We start from the raw sequence: 21,477 nt of genomic DNA on the forward strand, positions 1-21,477 counted from the left end.
TTGACTAAAGAGAACTTGATTATCATGTATCATGGTGAAGAGTGCTTTTGGTCAACCCTGTTGGGAGTTCTGTGCCCCTCCTGGATATTGTTTCCCAATTCTTTGTTTAGATTAGGGAAATTTTCCCTTATTATTTCATTAAATACATTTTTAAACCCAGCTTGTCTTTTTTTATTGTTTCATTTTATGACATAGGTTCATAGTTCTGGGATTCCCCCAACTCCTCCCCAAGCCCTCTGCCCATATTGAATTTCTCCATATTGTTACAATAGTACAGGTCTTAACCAATCATGATTCCTTCATTGCGAGCATGGACTATGCAGAGAGTCCAGCATCTTAATGTCCAGATAAATTCAACAGTTTCATTGGGAGACCATCCTTGGTCTGGAAGTAGAGCTGGCAGAATATCATCCCCTCCAATGAAAAACCACTACACAATTTAACAACAGGAAGAAACATGGAAATTTACAACATCATGAAGTTAGTTGACATGGTATTGAGTGACCAATATGTTAGAAAATGCAAGTTCTTACCGCATAGTGTAAGTACTTCATTGACATTTCAATTTTAGTTTATACACAGCTGGCTGCTATAAACCTTAAAACGATTATAGGGTACTATTCAGCTGTCTCATGTTTATTTTCATTTTTATATTTAGCAGCTTATAGTATCCAAGCATGATTTTTACTGACCAGCTTGTCTTTCTGCACCTCCTGCGACTCCCATAACTCTCATAGTTGGCCTTTTAATAATGTCTTTCAATTCTGGAATACTATCTTTAGCTTGATCCAGCTCTGCTTCCAGCTTTTTGTTTGTTTCCCCCTGATGACAGGAAATATCTTCCAATTCTGAGATTCTTTCTTCTGCTTCTTTCATTCCATTTTGGAGACTCTCCACTGTACTTTTAATTTGCTCCCCTGTATTCTTCGTTTCTGATATATCAGCTTTCATTTGATTCATTTCCAGTGTGACATATTCCTTGAATTCCTTGAATGCTTGCTTTACGTGCTTCTCGTTGTTGATAAGAAGTTTATAACAAGTGTTTTGAATTCTGTATCCCCGACTTTCTCGATGTCTTCCTCAGTGAATTCTGAAGTTGGCAAAGGGTTTTGCTTCTTTACAGGGAAGTCTTCAGTAATATTCATTGTGCCTCTGTCTCTTCTTTTGCTCTTGGTCATTGTACTTCTGGTTAGCATAGTCTTCTCCTTGGGGCAGGTTTCTAAGCTGTGTCATCCACAGGTCTATAGTTCAATTTTACTTATTGCAGTTGGTACACGTCTCTTTGTCGTCACTTGTGCCACTCTCTCCAGTGAGTTCCAGGTCTGGGTTCTTCTGTTAGGTCCCAGGATTAGGGAGACATCAGGTGTCTCATATAGCCAGGTTGTTGTTGGTGCTGATCTTGCTGAAACCTGTTGGCTGTTAGGTCTGAGGGCCACATGTACCTCTTTTGATCTGTACGATGCCAGAGTCAGTGTTGTTTTCCTGTGGGACCAGCGCAGTGCTCTGAGCTCAGTGAGTTCTCACCTAACTCATTGCATGCACAGCTCACTGTTGTCCCTGCAATCTTAAAGGCTTTGCCCCACTGTTCAAAATGACGCCTGATGTGCCACTACTAGAGTTCTTTGATCTGATTGCCATCAGGTCTGAGGGCTACCCAGACCTATCTTGGTGGATCCTGTAGGATGCCATGCTGTTGCAGTCCACTGAGTCAGAGATGAGCTCACTCCCAGCTCAGTGCTTGTGCAGTCTTGCCCCATCACCCTTGCTTCCTTGAATAAAATGAGACCTGATTTAACTCTAGGGGGTGGATCAGGCTGTGAAGTCTACCCTTTTCCTGCACAACCCGGCTGGGACCTGCTGCTCTGTCTCTGCTCCTGGTCAAATCAAAGAAACCAACAGGATGGGCAGTTCTTTGGGTTCTCCTCAGTATCTCCCCATTGACCTCTTTCCACTTTGTTGCTGTTGGAGTTCCGGTTGCTGTTGGAGGTCAGATCAGGGCTTGCTGAATGCCCCTGTCGTATTAGTTACTGCAACACCACACCATTGTGTCTGCTGCTTTCCTGTGTCTGTCAGTCTCCAGGTGCCCCTCTGCTGTTCTTCTGTCTTCTGCTATTTCCTGGAATGTGACCTCTATGCTTAATACTGGCTAATGTTTTCACCCAGCTCCCTGCTTGTGGCCTGGGAAAGCAGTAAGAGGATGGCCTAAAGCCTTGGAACCCTAAACCCCCCGTGGGTGACCTGATGAAGCTCCTGGCTTCAGACTGGTTTAGCTCTGACCAATGGGGCCACTTGGGGAGTGAATCATCGGAGGGAAGATCTTCCTCTCTGTCTCTCCTCCTTTATGTGTGTTTGACTTTCCAGTAAAAATAAATAAATGTTTTTTTTTTTAAAGTACCAATGGAAACATTGTAATTCAGAAGCTATTTTAGGCCAATCTGTTTTCTAGAATAAATCCAGTCACAAACTAAAGTAAATCTGTTATCACAGATAAATGTTGCTTTAGTGTAGATTACAGTATGAAGGAGAAAATGTCTGACAGTTTTAGAAAGTGAAAGGGTGTTATTAACCCAAGCAGCCTTTCCTTCAAACCTAATAGCAAATTGTATACATGGTATGAGCATAGATTTGTTTTGCAGCATGACCAAGTTTTCAGCTTATTTGATCTTTTTTATCATTCCTCCCAATAGGGTTTAATGATTCCAAGTTTTTGCACACACACCGAGCTTGCCCATTGTTGCTCAGTCATTTCATTTTATGGACTTAGAAAATGATTTTATTATTTATTTGAAAGTCTGAGTTATAGAGAGAGGGAAAGGGAGAGATAGAGATCTTCCATCTGCTGATTCATTACCCAGATTGTCACAATGGCCAGGATTGGGAGAGGCCAAGTCTGGAGTCAGAAGCATTGCCTGGGTCTCCATCAAGGGTGACAGAGGCCTAAACATGGAACATCATCCATTGCTTTCCTCTGGCAATTAGTGGGGAGTTGGAAATTGGATGTGGAGCAACTGGGTCATGAACTGGTACCCATATGAGATGCCTGCATCCATAGCTGGTGACTTTACCCACTAAGCTATAATGCTGGTGATCATTTATTTTTAAAAGAGAACTTAATGATTCTAATTTTCTGTCTAAAACTTCCTCATTTGTAAATTAATTCTGAGCTCCATCATAGGGTTATAAAGGCCATTTGAAATAATGCTTCATTCCATGAAGTCACTTAAAAATGTGGAAGGTGAAACTAGGCTTACTTTGTTGCAGAAGATTTTGAAATATATACATAGTATTTTCACAATATGCATTTCTATGAACTTTTTGAAGACATTTGTATATTTTCCAACATTTTGTTCTCTTCTACTTCTTGCTTCCTCTAACCACCATGCCCGATGTGCTCCTGGTTCTTAATTTTAATTGCATCAGAAACATTTTGGCAGCTCATTGAAAACTGCAAAATCCCGGGCTGTTTCTCTTGAAGTCTGGCAGTGGGGTAGAAGAATTAGAATTTTTAAGAGGTAAACTGATTTCAAAGCAGTTGATAAACAGACCTTGATTAGAGAAAGTGACCCAAGCCCTTCCCCTCCCCAGTTCCTCCTGATTTCTCCAAAGGCGATCTGCTTGCCACTTTCTGCTTAAATTATTCACATCCTTGTTTCTCCTAATTGACCTGTTATAAGTCCTACATTCTTGGCTTAAAATTTCTCACTCTTCTTTTTCAAAAACAGTTAATCCTCCTCTTGCATTTGGCATGCACAATTGACATCAATTGGTATTTGTAGTCATCTCCCACCATAGGGTTAGACGATCTTTTCTTGGGGGCCTGACATTCTCGGTCGTTTTTGAATGATACTTTAGAGCTTGGTACAGTTCCTAACACATAAAAATAGATGCACAAGAAATGTTTTTTTTTTTTTGAATGAACAAGTAAGTGAATTGATGTGAGTTGTTCGTTTTTCTATTTAGCATCAAATGAATAGAAAGCAATTATAGTTTGGAAATTATTTAGTTAGAATCTGGCATGGAGCACAGACATTAAATGATTTTCTGTGTGTGAACAATTGGCAGTTTTGGCAAGAAGTTCATAGTATAAATTTTATCTAAGTATCAGAGAATCATTAAAAAGCAATGATATTTATTGGGAACCCAGAGGTTGCCATGGAAATATGCATGTCATGGTAAACTATGGACATATTCAAGGAGTTCAAGGAAGGGGAAATGCTTCAAGGCAAAAAGGGAGAAATTTACATGAGCTTCTTGGATACAAATTTCATTGATGTTAGAGACCTGAGGCAGTAATTGGCCTTGGCTCATTGGTGGTGATATCATTTGCTGGGCAGGTATTCTGTTGAGAACATCTTGTCTGAATTACCACAGATTTACAGACAGTTAAACGTTGTTACAAAAATCTGTGCATATGTGGGAGGCGTTCAAAGCATGGAGCATGTGCAGAATGAGGAAAATTCTTTTGGACTTCTGGAAAGTCTTTGAGAAAGTACTTAACTCAGACAGGCAGACGTGAACCCTCCCCCTTCATAATTTCCTGGCTCTAATTTTATCTGAGCCTGACAAGAATTATTTCATTTTGGTAACATCAGCTTTCACAGGTTTTAATTCTCTCATTAGTTGAATTATTAAAATCCAGTTTTGATTTTGTACTTGGTATGTACTATTCTGAAATTCAAGCAGTACAAATAGAACTCGGTGTTCCAAAGCTGATGCATTCATTTAGCAAAAAAAGAACTTTAGATTACATTTCATTACATGACTTTAAATGGACTTTGAAATGTTATCAAAGGCCAATGATGACAAATGTTTGCCATAACAGGTGGTATTATTTTGGACCAAGAAACAACAATAACAATGAAATCAAATAAGAAAATATCTTGGACTTCATACTTATTTCAAAAATGTACATTTGGAGTGAACTTTTAAAAATGATTTGTTTTATTTTTATTTGAAAGTCAGATACACAGAGAGGAGAGGAGACAGAGCGAAAGATCTTCTGTTTCCTGCTTTATTCTCCAAGCAGCCGCAGAGGCTGAAACTGAGCTGATCTGAATCCAGGAGCCTCTTCCGGGTCTCCCATGAAGGGGCAGGGTCCCAAGGTTTTGGGCCGTCCTCGACTGCTTTCCCAGGCCACAAGCAGGGAGCTGGATGGGAAGTGAGGCCACCAGGATTAGAACCAGCGATCATATGGGGTCCCAGCGTGTTCAAGGCAAAGACCTTAGCACTAAGCTACTGTGCCCCGCCCTTGGTATGAACTTTTGAATGGAACATCGTCAAGAACTTAGGTATAATTGATGTAAGAATCTTCCATATGGTGCTTTATTTCAAACTGGTATAAAAGCATTTTAGTTAGACTATTTTTTAAATGACAGTAACTAATTCAACAGATATTAATTGAGCTCAGACTTCATGTCATATTTGGCTGTAAGTTCTAAAGATACAATAGTGATCAAAGAGGAAAACTTGTAGTAGAGCTTATTTTTTATAAGAGTAATAACAGTAAGTAAAATATGATTGCTCCCATTCCTGTATGTGTACATATGCTGTTTCAGGTGATGATAAGGGCTTTGATGAAAGATAAAGCAGAATATGGTGGTATTCCAGTTAGGGAGGAAAAGGAAATCCTCATTAATAAGATGATATTTGAGCAGTTCTCTGAAGTGAGAGAATAGGCCATGTAGCTATCTGGGGAAAGAATATTTCACACAATGTGGATAGCATTTGTGCAGTCTTGGAGGTTGAGTGTTGAAAGGAATTAGGAGGCATACCATGGATGCCAGTATCCCTGAATCAGAATGGCTAGGAAAAAAAAGTGATGAGTGGTGAGATATTGGAAGTAGTGATTATGGTAGTGCAATGTTTGTGGATAGACAGGACAAGGAGAATGAAACAAGAGACTTTGTGAGTCATACTGAGGGAAATAGACACTGGAACCTTTTAGCAGAGGAGTGGCAGGATCTGACATTTATTTATTAGGAAATTGCTTGTATAAACTTTTTCTAAACTCTTTATCAATCTTTACTAGGTCACCTTTCAGTTTGTTTCTTGATTTGGGAGCTAAAGACTACAATCAAAACAGCAACTTACCAAGTTTAGATGAATATGAATCAAATTGATGCTGTTTAATGGTAAGTTGTTATTGTTAAGTTGAAACATCATCATAGCTAGAACACCAGAAGCCATACTTTGGAACAGTGCACATAGATTCTACCACTTACCTGGTGCATAATCTGTATTTTCTACATAAGTGTGTTTACATGAATCCTCACAACTACCTGTTAGAAATAACATGTAATAATGTACATTTAAGTGGAAGTAGATGTGAATGAGTGTTTAGTTTACTCTAATCTGTGGGACCACAGGTTAGTGCCACTGAAAATGCCTAAAAATAATGAAAATAGTAATGCCATGCTGTTCTTAAAGTTCATTTATTTATGTGTCAACTGGTTATCATTTTCTTAGACAGTGTCCTTTGGAATTTCTAGGCTTTTTTTTTTCATAAAAAAAGAAGAGGCTGGGGAAAAGGGAGGCTAAAAGTGAGTGTTAATACATATCAGCTTTGTTTTTGAAGTGATGAAAACGTGTTGGAATTTTACATAGTGAGAGTTGCATAACCTTGTGAATAGACTAAAAGTCACTGAATTGCACAATCAACTAATTCAAAGGAATCCTAAAATGATAAGACAAATAGAAATAGCGCCCTTGTGAACTGCTGTGGAGCAATCTGCAAAATATTGTGTTGTGTGACAAAAGGATAAATATTATGATACATAAATTATCTCAATATAAAAAAATAGTTTTGGGGGCTGGTGGTGTGGAATATTGGGTAAAGTTAGCACCTCTGGTATTGGCATTTCATATTGAGGCTGGATCAAGTCCTGGCTGCTCCACTTCCCATCCAGCTGAGTGTTAGTGTGCATGGGAAAGCATTGGAGGATGGTCCAAAGCCTTGGATCCCTGAACATATGTAGGAGACCTAAAGGAAACTCCTGACTTCTGACTTTGGACTGACCCAGCCCTGGTTGTTGTAGCCACTTGTGTAGTGGACCAGTGGATGGAAGCCCTCTCTCTCTTTCTGTCTCTTCCTCATTCTCTATGATTCTATGTTTTAAAAGAATAAATAAGTCTTTTTTTTTTTAAAAGAAAATAGTTTCGATTGTATGACCAATATAAAACAGGACCAGAATAAAATAAGAGTGTTAATACTGAAACAATGTGTGATAATTAAGAATGTTATTAACTTCTAGATATTTAGACATGAGCTATTTTTCTTTGTGGATACATTGAAAATTATTTGTTACAAAATTTTGCTTTTAGTTGTAGATTTTGCAAGGCCTTATTTGAAAGTTATGAATCCATGTATTGCCCAAATTCCTTGTTATTGGCAGAGTGTGGTGGGAGTATCTTTTATGCTTTTAGATGTGTATATATGAAATACATGAAATTTATTCCCCTTATGTAAATAAAAGTTAAAAAATTAGAAAAAAATTAAGACAGTTAAAAACAAGCAACTCCCTTCTCCCCTCCAAAAACCCCACTATCTACCCAGACCCCTTCTCCAAACTTCCTGTATTCTTGCTGTCTTCTAAGTCATTTTACATCTCGCAAAGAAAAAAAAAATCTGAAGCTGTGCAATTTTCTTTCCACTATCCTTTTAGAAATGAGAAAGAGGTTGAGGTAAAACATCCCCTTAAACAAAGGTTTGCTCTAAATTGATGGCTGCTTTTGGAGAGGAGTTTATTTTGCTTTGTGGTAAGCGATTATTTCTCAGTAATTAATCCAACTTTTAAATCAAAACAGAGTTTGAATGATTCTAGATTGCCTGGAGCACAGCCTTGACTACAGCTTCAACACTAGTAGTAATATTTAGAATAATATTGCAGCTTGCCCTGTGCCAGGGAACTGCCGTCGCTGCCGGAAGCCCAGCCGCCCGGCACCATGTCAGAGAAAGGACTTAATGCAGAAGGAAAGAGAACTCATATTTTTGGAGACAAAAGATGTGTTTCAACTAAAAGACATGGAGAAGATTGCTCCTAAAGAAAAAGGCACTAATGCAATGTCAGTGACAGAAGTCCTCCAAAGTTTAGTTGATGATGGTATGGTTGATTGTGAGAGGACTGGAATGTCTAATTATTATTGGGCTTTTCCCAGTAAAGCGCTTCATGCAAGGAAACAGAAGTTGGAGGTTCTCAGTTGTCTGAGGGAAACCAGAAGCATGCGATCCTGCAGGAAAACAAAAACATTGAGAAATCTAAAATTGGCCGACATGAGACGGAAGAATGAACCATGATAGCAAAAGAGCTTGCCTCACTGAGGGAACAAAGTGAGCAGCTAAGAGCAGAAGTGGACAAATATAAGGAATGTGACCCACAAGTCGTAGAAGAAATATGTCAAGTAAATAAAGTAGCCAAAGAAGCAGCTAACAGATGGAACGAAGCATGCTCCATGGATCCTCTGCTGTTCGTGCCAAGTTGATACTCAGCCTGCCACCCCAAGTCACTCCCTTTCTTAACATGCATCTTTGCATGACAGAGGAAGACAGAGCCACATAAAAGCGAACCTCTTTCCGTCCTCTGATTCAGTCTCCAAATGTCCACAACTGCCCCAGGGTTGGATTATATTGAAGCCAGGAGTCAGAAGCTCCATCCAGGTTTCCCATATGGGTGGCAGGGACCCAAATACCTGAGCCATCACCTGCTACCTCCTGGCATTCACAGTGGCAGGAGTCTGGATTGGAAGTGGAGGAGCCAGGACTCGGACCTAGTTACCCTGATATGGGAAGTGGGAGTTCTAAGTATTGTTTTAACTGCTGCACCAAACACCTGCCCCTACGAACTGTTTAAAGTGCTCTTCAGCCTGGTGTGATGGCTCAATTGGCTAAATGCTCTTTCAAGTGTTCCCATATGGTTGCTGGTTCATATCCCGACTACTCCACTTCCCATCCAGCTCCCTGCCTGTGTCCTGATAAAACAGTCAAGGACTGCCCAAAGCCTTGGGACCCTACATCCATGCAGGAGACCCAGAATAGCCTCCTGTCTCTTGACTTCAGATTGCTCAGCTTTTGCCATTGCAGCCATTTGGGGGAGTGAACCAACAGATGGAAGATCTTTCTGTCTCTCATTCTCTCTATATCTGCCTTTCCAATAAAAATAAATAGCTGCTTAAAGTGCTGTCAAAATAAAATAACATAAAATAGCAAAAGAATGAGGTGGTTAACCAGAAAAATTAGATTCAGAGCATGCTAAACTGGTATGTGAATTTCTTAGAGTACTTACAGTCTCCTAGAATGATAAACTCAGGAAATTTCCTAGCTGAATTGAAATGTACTTCCAATAATCCACTTTGCTGATATGATTGTATAGCCACCAAAACTGGATTTATTCTGGTTTTTGATACTGGATGGGAGATGGGGACGATATTTCAGATAAGGAACACAAGCTCTGTGGTCATTGGGAAATAGTATGTCTCTTGAAAAAGAGTCAATTGGCAATCACAGTAGCACGCACAGAAACTGTGAGAATTACATTGGTAAAAGTCATCACTTGAGGGCCGGAGTATGCTGAGCTAGTTCAGCTTGAGGAGCCAACTCTAGACTTAATAATTTGACAGTATCTCCCCAAAACAACTACATCACCTAACAACGGTGTTTGTAAATGAGCCAAGATGACTGGTTGGTTTGACCAATGCAGTGAATGGGTCGTTTCGGATAACATAGTCGAACTAAGTAAGCTATTTGGTCACATCAGTAGGAGTAAGTGCTCAGTTAATTTATATTCTGAATATAAGCAGAATAGTACAGTTCTCAAGCTTTAAACTTTTCCACTAGTTGGGTTCCAGAGCGTTTGAGATGATGCTGCTTGGCGGGCCTAGGATGCATTGTATGAGATTATTGTCAAAGCATAATGTTCGAAGCCTGCAAATGACTCTGGCAAAAAGGGAAAATCGAACTCTTCCTTCTTGTGTTCTTGGGACCACATTCAGCAGGAAACAACTGCTCTCACGAATGTTCTAGAATCAAGCATCTATTCATCTCACCACATGGATTCCACCTTATTAGATGATGTGATAATTCTCTTGATCACTTTATAAATTACCTAGACAGACAGAGTTAATTTAATGCAAATGAACACACATATTGGTCATCGTATTGAATTTTCAGATTGCTTTCTGTAAAATGGTCAGTGTGATTGTTAACTCTGAATAGCCTTTATTTTTTCTCATTTGCTTTCACCCTGAATTTGCTATTCTCAGTATATTGGAAACTAAGGAGAGGCATAAAAACTAATCTGCTAAGACATGTCAATCATAGGCGATCTTTTTTTTTAAGCATTTATTTATTTTTATTACACAGTCAGATATACAGAGAGGAGGCGAGACAGAGAGGAAGATCTTCCGTCCGATGATTCACTCCCCAAGCGAGCGCAACGGCTGGTGCTGCGCTGATCCAAAGCCAGGAGCCAGGAGCCAGGAACCTCCTCCAGGTCTCCCACACGGGTGCAGGATCCCAAAGCATTGGGCCGCCCCCGACCGCTTTCCCAGGCCACAAGCAGGGAGCTGGATGGGAAGCAGGACTGCCGGGATTAAAACTGGGATCCTGGGACGTGCAAGGCGAGGACCTTAACCACTACGCCATCACGCCAGGCCTGTGATCTTCTTAAGTATCCCTTTTTCAAGGACCCATGGATCTGAAAAAGTCTAATAGCAAGTAATAAAAGGCCTCCCTGTGGCTGAGGGAGTTGAAGAAAGATTGCTGTGAAGTTTATATGTTGGTGTGTGTGTGTGTGTGTGTAAAGGGGTGTGCATGTGTGTGTTTAAACTGGAGTAAGTGGAAATGGTACCAATCAGACAGATGTTTGGGGTGGGCAACATTAAATTGACTTTGTAAATTCAGACTAGAAAGGAATTTATATACAAAATCATTTTATAACCTGCACCTGTAATCCTTATTTCTATTACCAGGGCATCTATGATTTGTTTTTCTTTTCCTTTTGGAGTTTCATTTGTGTATAGGTGGGGGTGAGAGGTATGAATCAATGTTTTTGTAAACTCTGTGTCCTTCCAACAGAGGAGAAATTCCACTCAGTACCAATTTTTGACACTTGTTCTTTAAATTTTACTGTGAAGTAATCTCACAGGAAACAATAGGTATTCATTAGAAAATAGTCCACTGTGATTTACCAGTATCTAATTGTGTTAGCCCAGCTGCACTTGTCTTGAAGAGCTACATAATTTATTCAAATGACCCAAAGCTTTTAAAGTCAATCTTTAGCAGAATGATTACGCTCCCCTGCCCCCCATCCCCAGGAGAGTGAATTTTTGTGCTGTACTACTTCCCATAACTGACATTTATTTGACTCTCAAGTGTATTTAACATTGTTGGCTTAACTGGGAGTACTTGGCTGAATCAATAATATACTGTATTTCTGGCTTTAAGTGGTGTCAATATTAATGCTCTTTGTTCGTTTTTCTCCGTTAGTTGCTTGCTGCTACATTCTTTCTCTCTGACTTGTGAAAATTTGTATTGCCAGAATTGTGAAGAACCCAAGTAAATATCCTCTTAATCTTCTGGGGATTGCGTGCCTCTTAAAGGTTTGTTTACGTCAAAGCCTCACTGCAGTGAAGGACAAAGCTCTAGACAAGGTCCTCAGCTCCTCTAGGGTGTTCAAGGCCACGTGTATAGGAGCTGAGCGAGCTTATAGTTTGTTTTCAGAGGTTTGTCACTCACCTCCTGGCTGTCTGTCTGTAAGGTGTGTAAGGGTGGGCTAAGCGTACAGCAGGGTCGAAATCTGACCCATCTTGACTACTTAGGAGGCTCTGGCTTGAAACTTTTCCCCATATGTGGTAAAAACAAACATTTGAAATGGAGGGAGGACCCAGGCTCAAACAAAGAGTGAAACCAGTTTCCAGTTTCTCCTTCACCTGGATTCTTAGTGCTTCTCTGAGAAATGGCAGCTGTAGAAGTAACTGGACTTGTTGTGTTATTTTAAGAGTGTTATGTGTAGAAAATTATCTAGTCACACATCTCTCATTCCTATAGTCTCCATTTCAAGAAGAAAATTAAGAAAATATTTCCCCTTACATAACAGCCCTTCAAACTCTCTTCCCCTTTTTGAAGCTTTTAAATATTAATTTTGTAACATTAATGAACAGCAGTGATTATAGATGTCACATATATATTTTGTTGTTGTTACTGTTTTTCAATTAAAGGACCAGCTAGTGCTTCATGATTTAGGTAATTAACATGAAGCCCATTTTCCACAAGAGAAAACCGAGACATGAGAAAGAAAAGTAACTTGGCCAAGGTGGAAATAATGGTAGAGCTGGACTTGTGAATACAGGTAGTTGAATTTCAGAGGCCATGTACTTACCAGTATGGTATACTGTCTCTCTATTCTGAACATTGGAGTCTAAAGCAATTAGCACTAATTAGCACACTGTTTGGCACATAGTGTTTATTGTTGCTAGTATTGTCACTCCCATCACCTGTTCTTGTCTGGCCTCATTTTGTGTATTACATGAGGTATGTGAAGTTGATCACCCCACGAACCCAACAACAGTGTTGTAGGCTAAAATAGGTGCCTACCCTTTCAATGTGTGCATTATGGTTTTTAAAAATTATTTTTATTATTTTCCATGATGCATTTTTGTAGATTCCCCCCTTGCCCTCCCTGTTCTCCTTCCCCAATTTCCCCTCCCACCATTTCCCCCCATTTTATCACACAATTCTGACAGAGTCCTATGAAAGAGGCACTAAATAGAATGCCTCCTTTCCATCACAGGAGAATTATATTCCTTCTACCTGTAACTCACTCCCCTCCTACCCCTGCCACCTCCAGGAACAAGCCAACAAATGTTGCTTAAAGCAAGGGAGAAATTTTAGAAGTTGTAGACTTCAAATGCGGTATGTACTATCTTTAATAAATGGTTTCAAAAAGCTAACAAAGTCTGAAAAGATGCTGATGAACCAAGATTGTCTAGTAGAATAAGTTTCTTGATTCCCACTTCTAAACTTGTTTTCAGAAAACCATTATCAGGGAAAAAGAAAGAGAAAATTCTGCAAATAATTATATTCATCTTTTAAAGTAAGTCACTGACTTCAGAATTCTCTAACACATTCGTGGAAACTTCATTTTTTTTGTTTGAGATTTATTTGAATGAGCTGTTATGATTGGAGACAGTGAGAATTTCAGATTAATGTTTTGCAGCCAAAAAAAAAAAAAGCCCCTCTGGAAAGCTGGCAAGTGTTCATAAGTCAGCCCTAGAATTATGTAGGTTGTAGGCTCCCAGTGGACAGACCAAACATATAAGAAGGAAACCAGAGATCTGGTTCTATTACGTCTCTGAGTCTAAGGAAACGAGTAAGCACAGAATTCAAAGCATTCTGCAGGCTGAATTTTCAAGGTAAGTCTGAACAATTTATATACCCTTAGAAAGTAGAATGTCCATTAAACGAAAATACTTTTTAGGGATGAACTTTCCTGTTTTTTTTTTTCCTGTATTTTAACTCTGTCTTTTGCAAAACTCCTAAATTAGTTAACTTCTATTTCTCTTACAGGGGTGTATTTAGGAACTAGACAAGCTGATTTATGATAACTGCTTTAAACTCCAACAACCAGTAAGTCTTCAGTGGCCTTTATTTCTTACTCTTTCGTGTTAATCTGTTAGAATATATGAAGAATGAGCATTAGACACAAATGATAGTTTTGATGTTTCTGAGGAGGTTCTTTGGTGATTACATTTTAATTGGATAGCTTATCTGTGTGTATTTGGAAGTATCTTAATATTATTTCCCTCAGTGTGTTAATCTTTAACTACTTGTGTTTTGTTTTAAAATAATGTTGTTAGTAAAAAACCCCTCAAAAACATGAACATTGAGTCATAACATTTGAAAGCAATGACTGTTTAGATAGCAAAGGAAAAATGACAAGACTATAGCATGATTAATCATTAACGTTCAATTCTTATTGAGCAATCAAAACTATTAATTCAAGCACATCTGCCTATTATGTTCTTATTCTTTCCCTAATTAAATTGAAAATGGATTGTTCGTCTGTTAAATAGACTACACTTAAATATCTCTATCTCAAACTAATATCCTTTATTAAAAGCAGAATGGGGGGCTTTTAGAAATATACATAAATCCTGTAACTTCTTCACTGAATAATTATTGTTAAAACATTGAAAAAATTGAAACCAAAGATTATTTTTAGTGAAGAAAAATCAACCATGATCCCCTCTTTCAATATGCTGCTTTCCACTTGTCTCAGTCTTTTATACACCTACTATTTTTTCAATAGCTTATGTTACTTACATTTTCCATAGCTATGATGACTTGTTTGTAGTAAGTTACTGGAGAAAAGCATTTCTCTATGCAGTAGCAGTCAGCAGTGTGATTTCTAGAAGGTACACAGACTGAACTATATGTGCTTAAAAGTTTTTTGAGATCATTTTCCATATTTCCTGATATCTTATTTGTTTCACATATTTCCTGTCTTGGCTCACCTTTGGAAATATTAACATTAAAACTTTCAAAAACAACATAAAAGATGAACAACAGGTATTTTTTGTTCAGAATTGTCAGTCTCTGAGGCTGAAACATTGGCCTTTTTGCTACTACTGGGATTTTGTTTCTTCTTCAAGAGATTAAATAATTCACAGTATGATTGTCACTGTTTTTCTATAATCTCTCACTTAATTGTTTTTGGCAAACTTTCGAAATGCTAAGGACTCAAGGATCTCCTAAGTTCTGTATATGTTCTAAGAGTTCTATTTATTTCTCCTACAGAATTAAAAGCTGCTACCATTTCAATATGAAGGACACCTTCGGTCTTGCTGCTATCAGCAAAAATATTACCAGCAGTCTTCACTTTGGACTTTTGAACATCTCTGTCAACAATGAGTCTACCTTTAACTGCTCACATAAGCCATCAGATAAGCATTTAGATGCAATTCCTATTCTCTACTACATTATTTTTGTAATTGGATTTCTTGTCAATACTGTTGTGGTTACACTGTTTTGTTGTCAAAAGGGTCCTAAAAAAGTTTCCAGTATTTACATCTTCAATCTGGCAGTGGCTGACTTACTCCTTTTGGCTACTCTTCCTCTTTGGGCAACGTATTATTCTTACAGATATGACTGGCTCTTTGGACCTGTGATGTGCAAAGTTTTTGGTTCTTTCCTGACCCTGAACATGTTTGCCAGCATTTTTTTTATCACTTGTATGAGTGTTGATAGGTACCAATCGGTCATCTATCCCTTTCTGTCTCAAAGAAGAAATCCGTGGCAAGCATCTTACATAGTTCCCCTAGTATGGTGTATGGCCTGTCTGTCCTCACTGCCAACTTTTTATTTCCGAGATGTCAGAACCATTGAATATTTAGGAGTGAATGCTTGCATTATGGCTTTCCCACCCGAGAAATATGCTCAATGGTCCGCTGGGATAGCTCTAATGAAAAATATCCTTGGTTTTATTATCCCTTTAATATTCATAGCAACATGCTATTTTGGAATCAGAAAACACTTACTGAAGACCAATAGCTATGGGAAGAACAGAATAACCCGTGACCAAGTCCTGAAGATGGCAGCTGCTGTTGTTCTGGCGTTCATCATTTGCTGGCTTCCCTTCCACGTTCTGACCTTCCTGGATGCTCTGGCCTGGATGGGTATCATTAATAGCTGTGAAGTTATAGCAGTCATTGACCTGGCACTTCCTTTTGCCATCCTCCTGGGATTCACCAACAGCTGCGTTAATCCCTTTCTGTATTGTTTTGTTGGAAACCGGTTCCAACAGAAGCTCCGCAGTGTGTTTAGGGTTCCAATTACTTGGCTCCAAGGCAAGAGGGAGAGTGTGTCTTGCCGAAAAAGCAGCTCTCTTAGAGAAATGGAGACCTTTGTGTCTTAAACAGGAAAGCACAATGCATGTAATTGACATGGCTGCCTGGTTTGAAGCTCATCTGAATTTATCTTTAAGCAGTTTTGGTAAATGGTACGTTTTTCCCCCCTTAGCTAATCTTTCTTTCTTGGACAGGAAACCAAATTTAACAGTAAGTGTTATTCTCTGGTGACTTTCAGGAATGGCCCATTGTTTTGCTGGTAGATCAGCCCAAGCTTATCTTTAGCGTGACATACACATAACTGGCAAGCAACTAGGGATTTATCTCAAGTTCTAATTAATAACAAATTGTGAATGATGATCTGGAGTTTCAAATTTCTCCTTAAAAAATTCTGGCATTAATACTTAGTGGTGTCTTATAACCATTTTCATCAGGCTTTCCTCTTGAGGCAGGGCCAGTCTTTTCACTTGTTGCATTATTTACAAGGTAACAAGTAGAAGAGATAAACATTTCTTAGTTGAGTGTATTATCATAGATGGGTATTGAATTATTCAAGCTCTAGGCATAGGCTTTCTACTTTTTAAAAATGATAGGCTCCATTCATTTTACATTGCATTGAGTGTAAGTTTATAGATAACACATAGCTACGTAGTGCTCAGAAAATAGACTTAATCACTTATTCTAACAGTTTAGCTTATGTTTACAGTTATAACAGTAACATTTCTGGTAACAATTACAATAATGAAATATTTGAGTACTCAAACTTTGAATAAGTATTTTTCTTTAAAACTTTCTATTCATTTTAGCTATTGTGTAAGGATTTCTATTTTCTTTGATATTTTCTGAAAACAGTGACTCAACATGGTGCATTGTCATAAAATGTAAAGGTCACTTTTTATATCCTTGGCCTTTTGGATGTGGTGCTTTGATATATAGTATGTTGACTTGATTTTTATTATTTGATGTTCTGCTTCTGGGTCACTTCCCAAAATATCTGGGTGATTTCTTTAACTCTTTAATGTGTAATCAAACCTTAACCAGCACAGAAAAAGACTGTACCAGAATGGAATTTTGAGACCTAGCGAATGGCAAACTGTTGTTAAGCAAGGAACCTGTACTGGTAGTGCCAAGTGGCTTTTAAGATGTAAACTGTGAGGATAGTTGTGCCTGTATGTATTGATGCCATTTGTTTCAGAATCTACAGAACTCTGTGGCACTATCTGAAAGCAGTTGCTGGTCCTTAGATCTCCTTGTTAACACTACAAGAACTCTTAAGTTAGAGGCGTACCTGCAACTAAGTTACAAAAGCCTTTCTTGTGTTAAAATATGTCAGATGTTTGAGATTCTATTCTGTACAAGCTGTATATAGTGTCACAGTTCCCAGGGTCTTCTGAGACTAATGCTGAGTTACAGGTTAGGATTCAAAGTTCCGTGTCTTTACTAGCTTCCAGGGCTATGCGTTGAAGAATTCCCTCACATTACTTTATATGAGAGTCCTCATTTTGTGTAATCATATTACTTTCAACAAAAATGAATAGCTAAGTGTATAACTGTTACTCCATGTTTTAAATGATTTTTGTACAGCATCTCATATAAATAAAATCTTTCATTAGAACATCATGTGTGCTTGTTTTAAGAATTTTAGCTACTTCAAGTAGATTTTGATCTTCACTTGTATGTGTGCTTGCCATTCAATCTCAACTGCTAATTCTTAGCTTGAATCCCCATCGTTACTTATCTGGACTGTAACAATACTCTTCTAGTTCCCCTCTCTTGAGTAGTCAGTTGCAATTTCCTGTTAATTGTGAAATTAATGAATCTACCTTTCTTACCATCATCTGTACTGCTTTAGAAGATCTGATACTTTCCATCCTCTCTGACCCCCTGCTGTCTTGTCATTTCTCGTTTGCACCTTGGACCTAATGTCACAGTGATCTATTGCTTTTGAAGGCCTGCTGCTACTTCGTGGCCCTCTGAATCTGTTCAACAACCTTGTCATCCTGAATGCCACCACCCCCAATCATTCTTACCCCAGAGCCTTTCATTCAATCAATGAAAGCGTACTTAGGATTCCACACTCAGCTCAAGCCATTTCCTTAGCAAATGACAATTATTACAATAATTATACCATCCTTCTTGGAGTTCTCTCTAGGAATAGAGTTGCTTCTTTTGGATTTGGGATCTTAACCCTGGCATCTGTTTCCTTAATAGTTCAGCACTGAGCCCTGAGTAGCAGTCTATACACTGTTTTTTTCCTGGGACTAAAAAAGAATCCAGTTGAATATTATACAATGTATGCTTGTATCTTCATATCACAAGGTGCCCCATAAACATGTACAATTTTATGTCACTTAAAATAAAAATTATTTAAAAACAACTATCAGTTGAATAAATGGTAAGGAGTGTGTGAATTCTGACTGTAAGCATGAACAAGAGTATAAATGTCATCCTTCCTCTTTGAAAATTTAAATTTCAGGTAAGCTGCTCAGATAGAAAATGAAATCTATTCTCAATTGGCTTCCTTTCAAGTTATGGCTGGTTCTTTTCTTTTCCATGACTCCATATACATTCACCCCATGGTATTTGAGCCGTCCTCTGATGCCTTCCAGATTGCATGCTAACTGAAAGCTGGAATTAGAAGTATAGTTGAGACTTGAACCCAGGCTCTCAGGGATTGTAAATGCCCCAAGTGGCACCTTCTGCATGAAGCACGTACCCCTGAGATAATTATTTCTAACATTAGGTATAATTGTCATGCATTTCTTTTTTTAATACATTTTTATTATTGTTATTATTTTATAATACAGTTTCATATTCCCTTATCCCCTCCCTGTTCCCTCCCCCCCAGTTCCGATATATCATTACTAACATAAAGTTCTTCATACTCAGTCGTATGTCCATCATTGCGGGCACGGACAATGGCAGAGAGTCCAGAATCCTATTGTCAAGATATAGTAAACAGTTTCATTGTAAGTCCATCTTCGTCTGAAAGTAGAAATGCATGCCACACTACATCCTCACATCTGAATGTTAGTCTCCATTTCACAGCTACCATACATCCCCTTAAGTGAAAAGTCATGATTCAAAATCAACAATAGAAAGAAAAATAGAAATGTACAATGCCATGAAGTTAAATGACATGTTACTAGATATGACAGTCTCCATTACACAACTACTGTACATCCCCTTAAATGAAAAGTCGTGATACAAAATCAACAATGAAAAGAAAAATAGAAATTTACAATGCCTTGTAGTTAAATGACATGTTACTAGATATGACAGTCTCCATTACACAGCTACTATACATCCCCTTAAATGAAGAGCCACAAAACAAGATCAACATCTGGGAGAAAAAAGAAATTAACAACATCAAGAAGTTAAATAACATGTTATTAAATGACTAATGTGTAGCTGAAGAAATGAAAATCAAGAACCTTCTTGAAGAAAATGATGCCACTGCATGATCTACGAGTCATTGAATGATTTAATCAGAAGGAAATGTTTTGAAGAGATGAAACTGACAGAAAACAACAAAACCCATGTGATATAGTTTCTGCTGATCTTTGTTGAAGTGAGTCTCCTCCGCTGATCTTTGTTGAAGTGAGTCTCCTCCAGACAATAAGAAGATGGGTTTTGATTTTTAATCCAGTGTACTAATCTATGACATTTGATTGAGCTTAAGCCATTTACATTCAGGGTTAATATGTATGGGTGGTACTTTGGTCCTGTCATTTTAGGGATGGGTTGTTCATTGGTTTAGTCTTCTGTTGTCATTTTACTGGGATGTTCTTTGCATTTGCCTTTGGTTTTGGTAGGTGCTATTCCTCTTCTCTGTGAAGAGAACATCTTTAAGTATCCCTTGTAGGGCAGGTTTGGAAGAGTCAAATTCCTTTAGCGTTTCTTTACTGTGGAAGAATTTTATTTCATTTTCAAAGACGAAAGAAAGCTTTGCTGGATGTTATCCTGGTCTGACAATTTTTTTCTTTTAGAATCTGGAATATGTCACTCCATTCTCTTCTGGCCTGTAGAGTTTCCTGTGAGAGATCTCCTGTGAGCTTAATTGGCTTTCTTTTATATGTCAATTGATTTTTTTTCACGTGCATATTTAAGGATCTTTTCCTTATATTCAATTGAAGAGAGCTTGATAATCATATGTCTTGGTGAAGATCGTTTTTGATCAAGCCTGTTGGGAGTTCTGTGCCCCTCCTGGAACTTGTTTCCCAATTCTTCCTCTAGATTAGGGAAGTTTTCCTTTATTATTTCATTAAATGCATTTGCAAACTCAGCTTCTCTTTCTGCACCTTCTGGGACTCCCATAACTCTTATATTTGGCCTCTTATTAGTGTCTTTCAATTCTTGAATACTTTTTTTTTTTCCTGATCCAGCTCTGCTTCCAGCTTTTTGTTTGCTTCCCCCTGATGACAGGAAATACCTTCCAATTCTGAGATTCTTTCTTCTGCTTGCTTCATTCTGTTTTGGAGACTCTCCACTGTACTCTTAATTTGCTCCACTGTGTTCTTGATTTCTGATATACCAGCCTTGATTTGCTTTATTGCTTCCTTAAATTCTTTGAACTCTTGCATGAGCTTCTCATTGTTAATCAGAATCTTTAAAATGAGTCTTATGAATTCTGTGTGCCCCATTTTCTCGATGTCTTCCTCAATTAACTCTGAGGTTGGCATAGGGTTTTGTTCCCGTGCAGGGGAGTTTTCGGGAATATTCATTGTGCCTTTGTCACTTCTTTTGCTCTTGATCATTGTACTTCTGGCTAGCAGAGTCTTCTCCTTGGGGTAGGTTTCTAAGCTGTGTCACCCACAGGTCTACAATGCGATTTTACTTATTGCAGTTGGTACACACCTTTTTGCTTGCAGCCACTTGTGCTACAACCTCCAGCTAGTTCTAGGTCTGGGTTTTTATGTCATATTTCCACTGTGGTCTCCACAGCCCCAGCTCTTGGCTCACCACTCTCCACCTCCTGTGATACCGTGCTGAGGCTGCACCATTGTCTCTGCAACCTTTCTCCCACTTCTGGTTGGAGCAGGTCCCAGGATTAGAGAGACACCAGGTGTCCTATATAATTAGGTTGTTGGTGGTGCTGATCTTGTTGGAACCTGTTGGACGTTAAGTCTGGGTGCCACACGGACCTATTTTGGCCGGTACAATGCCACAGTCGGTATTATTTTCCTGCGGGACCAGTGCAATCCACGAACCTCAGCAAGTTCTCCCAAGATCAGCACATGCGCAGTTCACTATTGTCCCCTGCAGTCCCAAAGCTATTGCCACAATGCCCAAAATGGCGCCTGATGTACAACCACTAAGGTTCTTGATTTGCTGGCCGTCAGATCCGAGGGCTATCCCAGACCTGCCCTGGATGGAATCCGTAGAATGCCATGTCGTTGCAGTTTACCAAGACAGAAATGAGCTCACTCCCAGCTCAGTGTATGCTCAGTCCTCTCCCTCGCCCTTTCCTCTTTACACAAAATGGCGCCCAATTCAGCTCTAGGGGGCTGACTGGGCTCTGAAATCCACTCTGTTCTCGTACTGCCCGTCTGAGATCTGCTGCTCTGTCTCTGCTCCTGGTTAAATCAAACGGACCAGCAGGATGAACAGTTCTTTGTCTGGGTTGACCTCCCAAGTTCC

General features: G+C 38.8%; 1 protein-coding gene and 1 pseudogene across 1 annotated transcript; both read left to right on the forward strand.

Annotated features, from left to right (window-relative positions):
• Positions 1-7,941: 7,941 nt before the first annotated feature.
• Positions 7,942-8,478, forward strand: LOC101532539 (meiotic nuclear division protein 1 homolog; annotated as a pseudogene).
• Positions 8,479-14,379: 5,901 nt separating this feature from the next.
• Positions 14,380-18,105, forward strand: AGTR2 (angiotensin II receptor type 2). The gene has a single exon (XM_004587621.2). It carries the CDS (start codon positions 14,721-14,723, stop codon positions 15,903-15,905), a length of 1,185 nt encoding a protein of 394 aa, XP_004587678.1. The 5' UTR covers positions 14,380-14,720; the 3' UTR covers positions 15,906-18,105.
• Positions 18,106-21,477: the final 3,372 nt, after the last annotated feature.

The sequence above is a fragment of the Ochotona princeps genome, chromosome X (genome assembly GCF_030435755.1).
Source record: "Ochotona princeps isolate mOchPri1 chromosome X, mOchPri1.hap1, whole genome shotgun sequence".
NCBI lineage: Eukaryota > Metazoa > Chordata > Mammalia > Lagomorpha > Ochotonidae > Ochotona > Ochotona princeps.

Coding starts and splice junctions, on each gene's coding strand:
- AGTR2 (XM_004587621.2), top strand. CDS start 14,721: ATGCTAAGGACTCAAGGATCTCCTAAGTTCTGTATATGTTCTAAGAGT.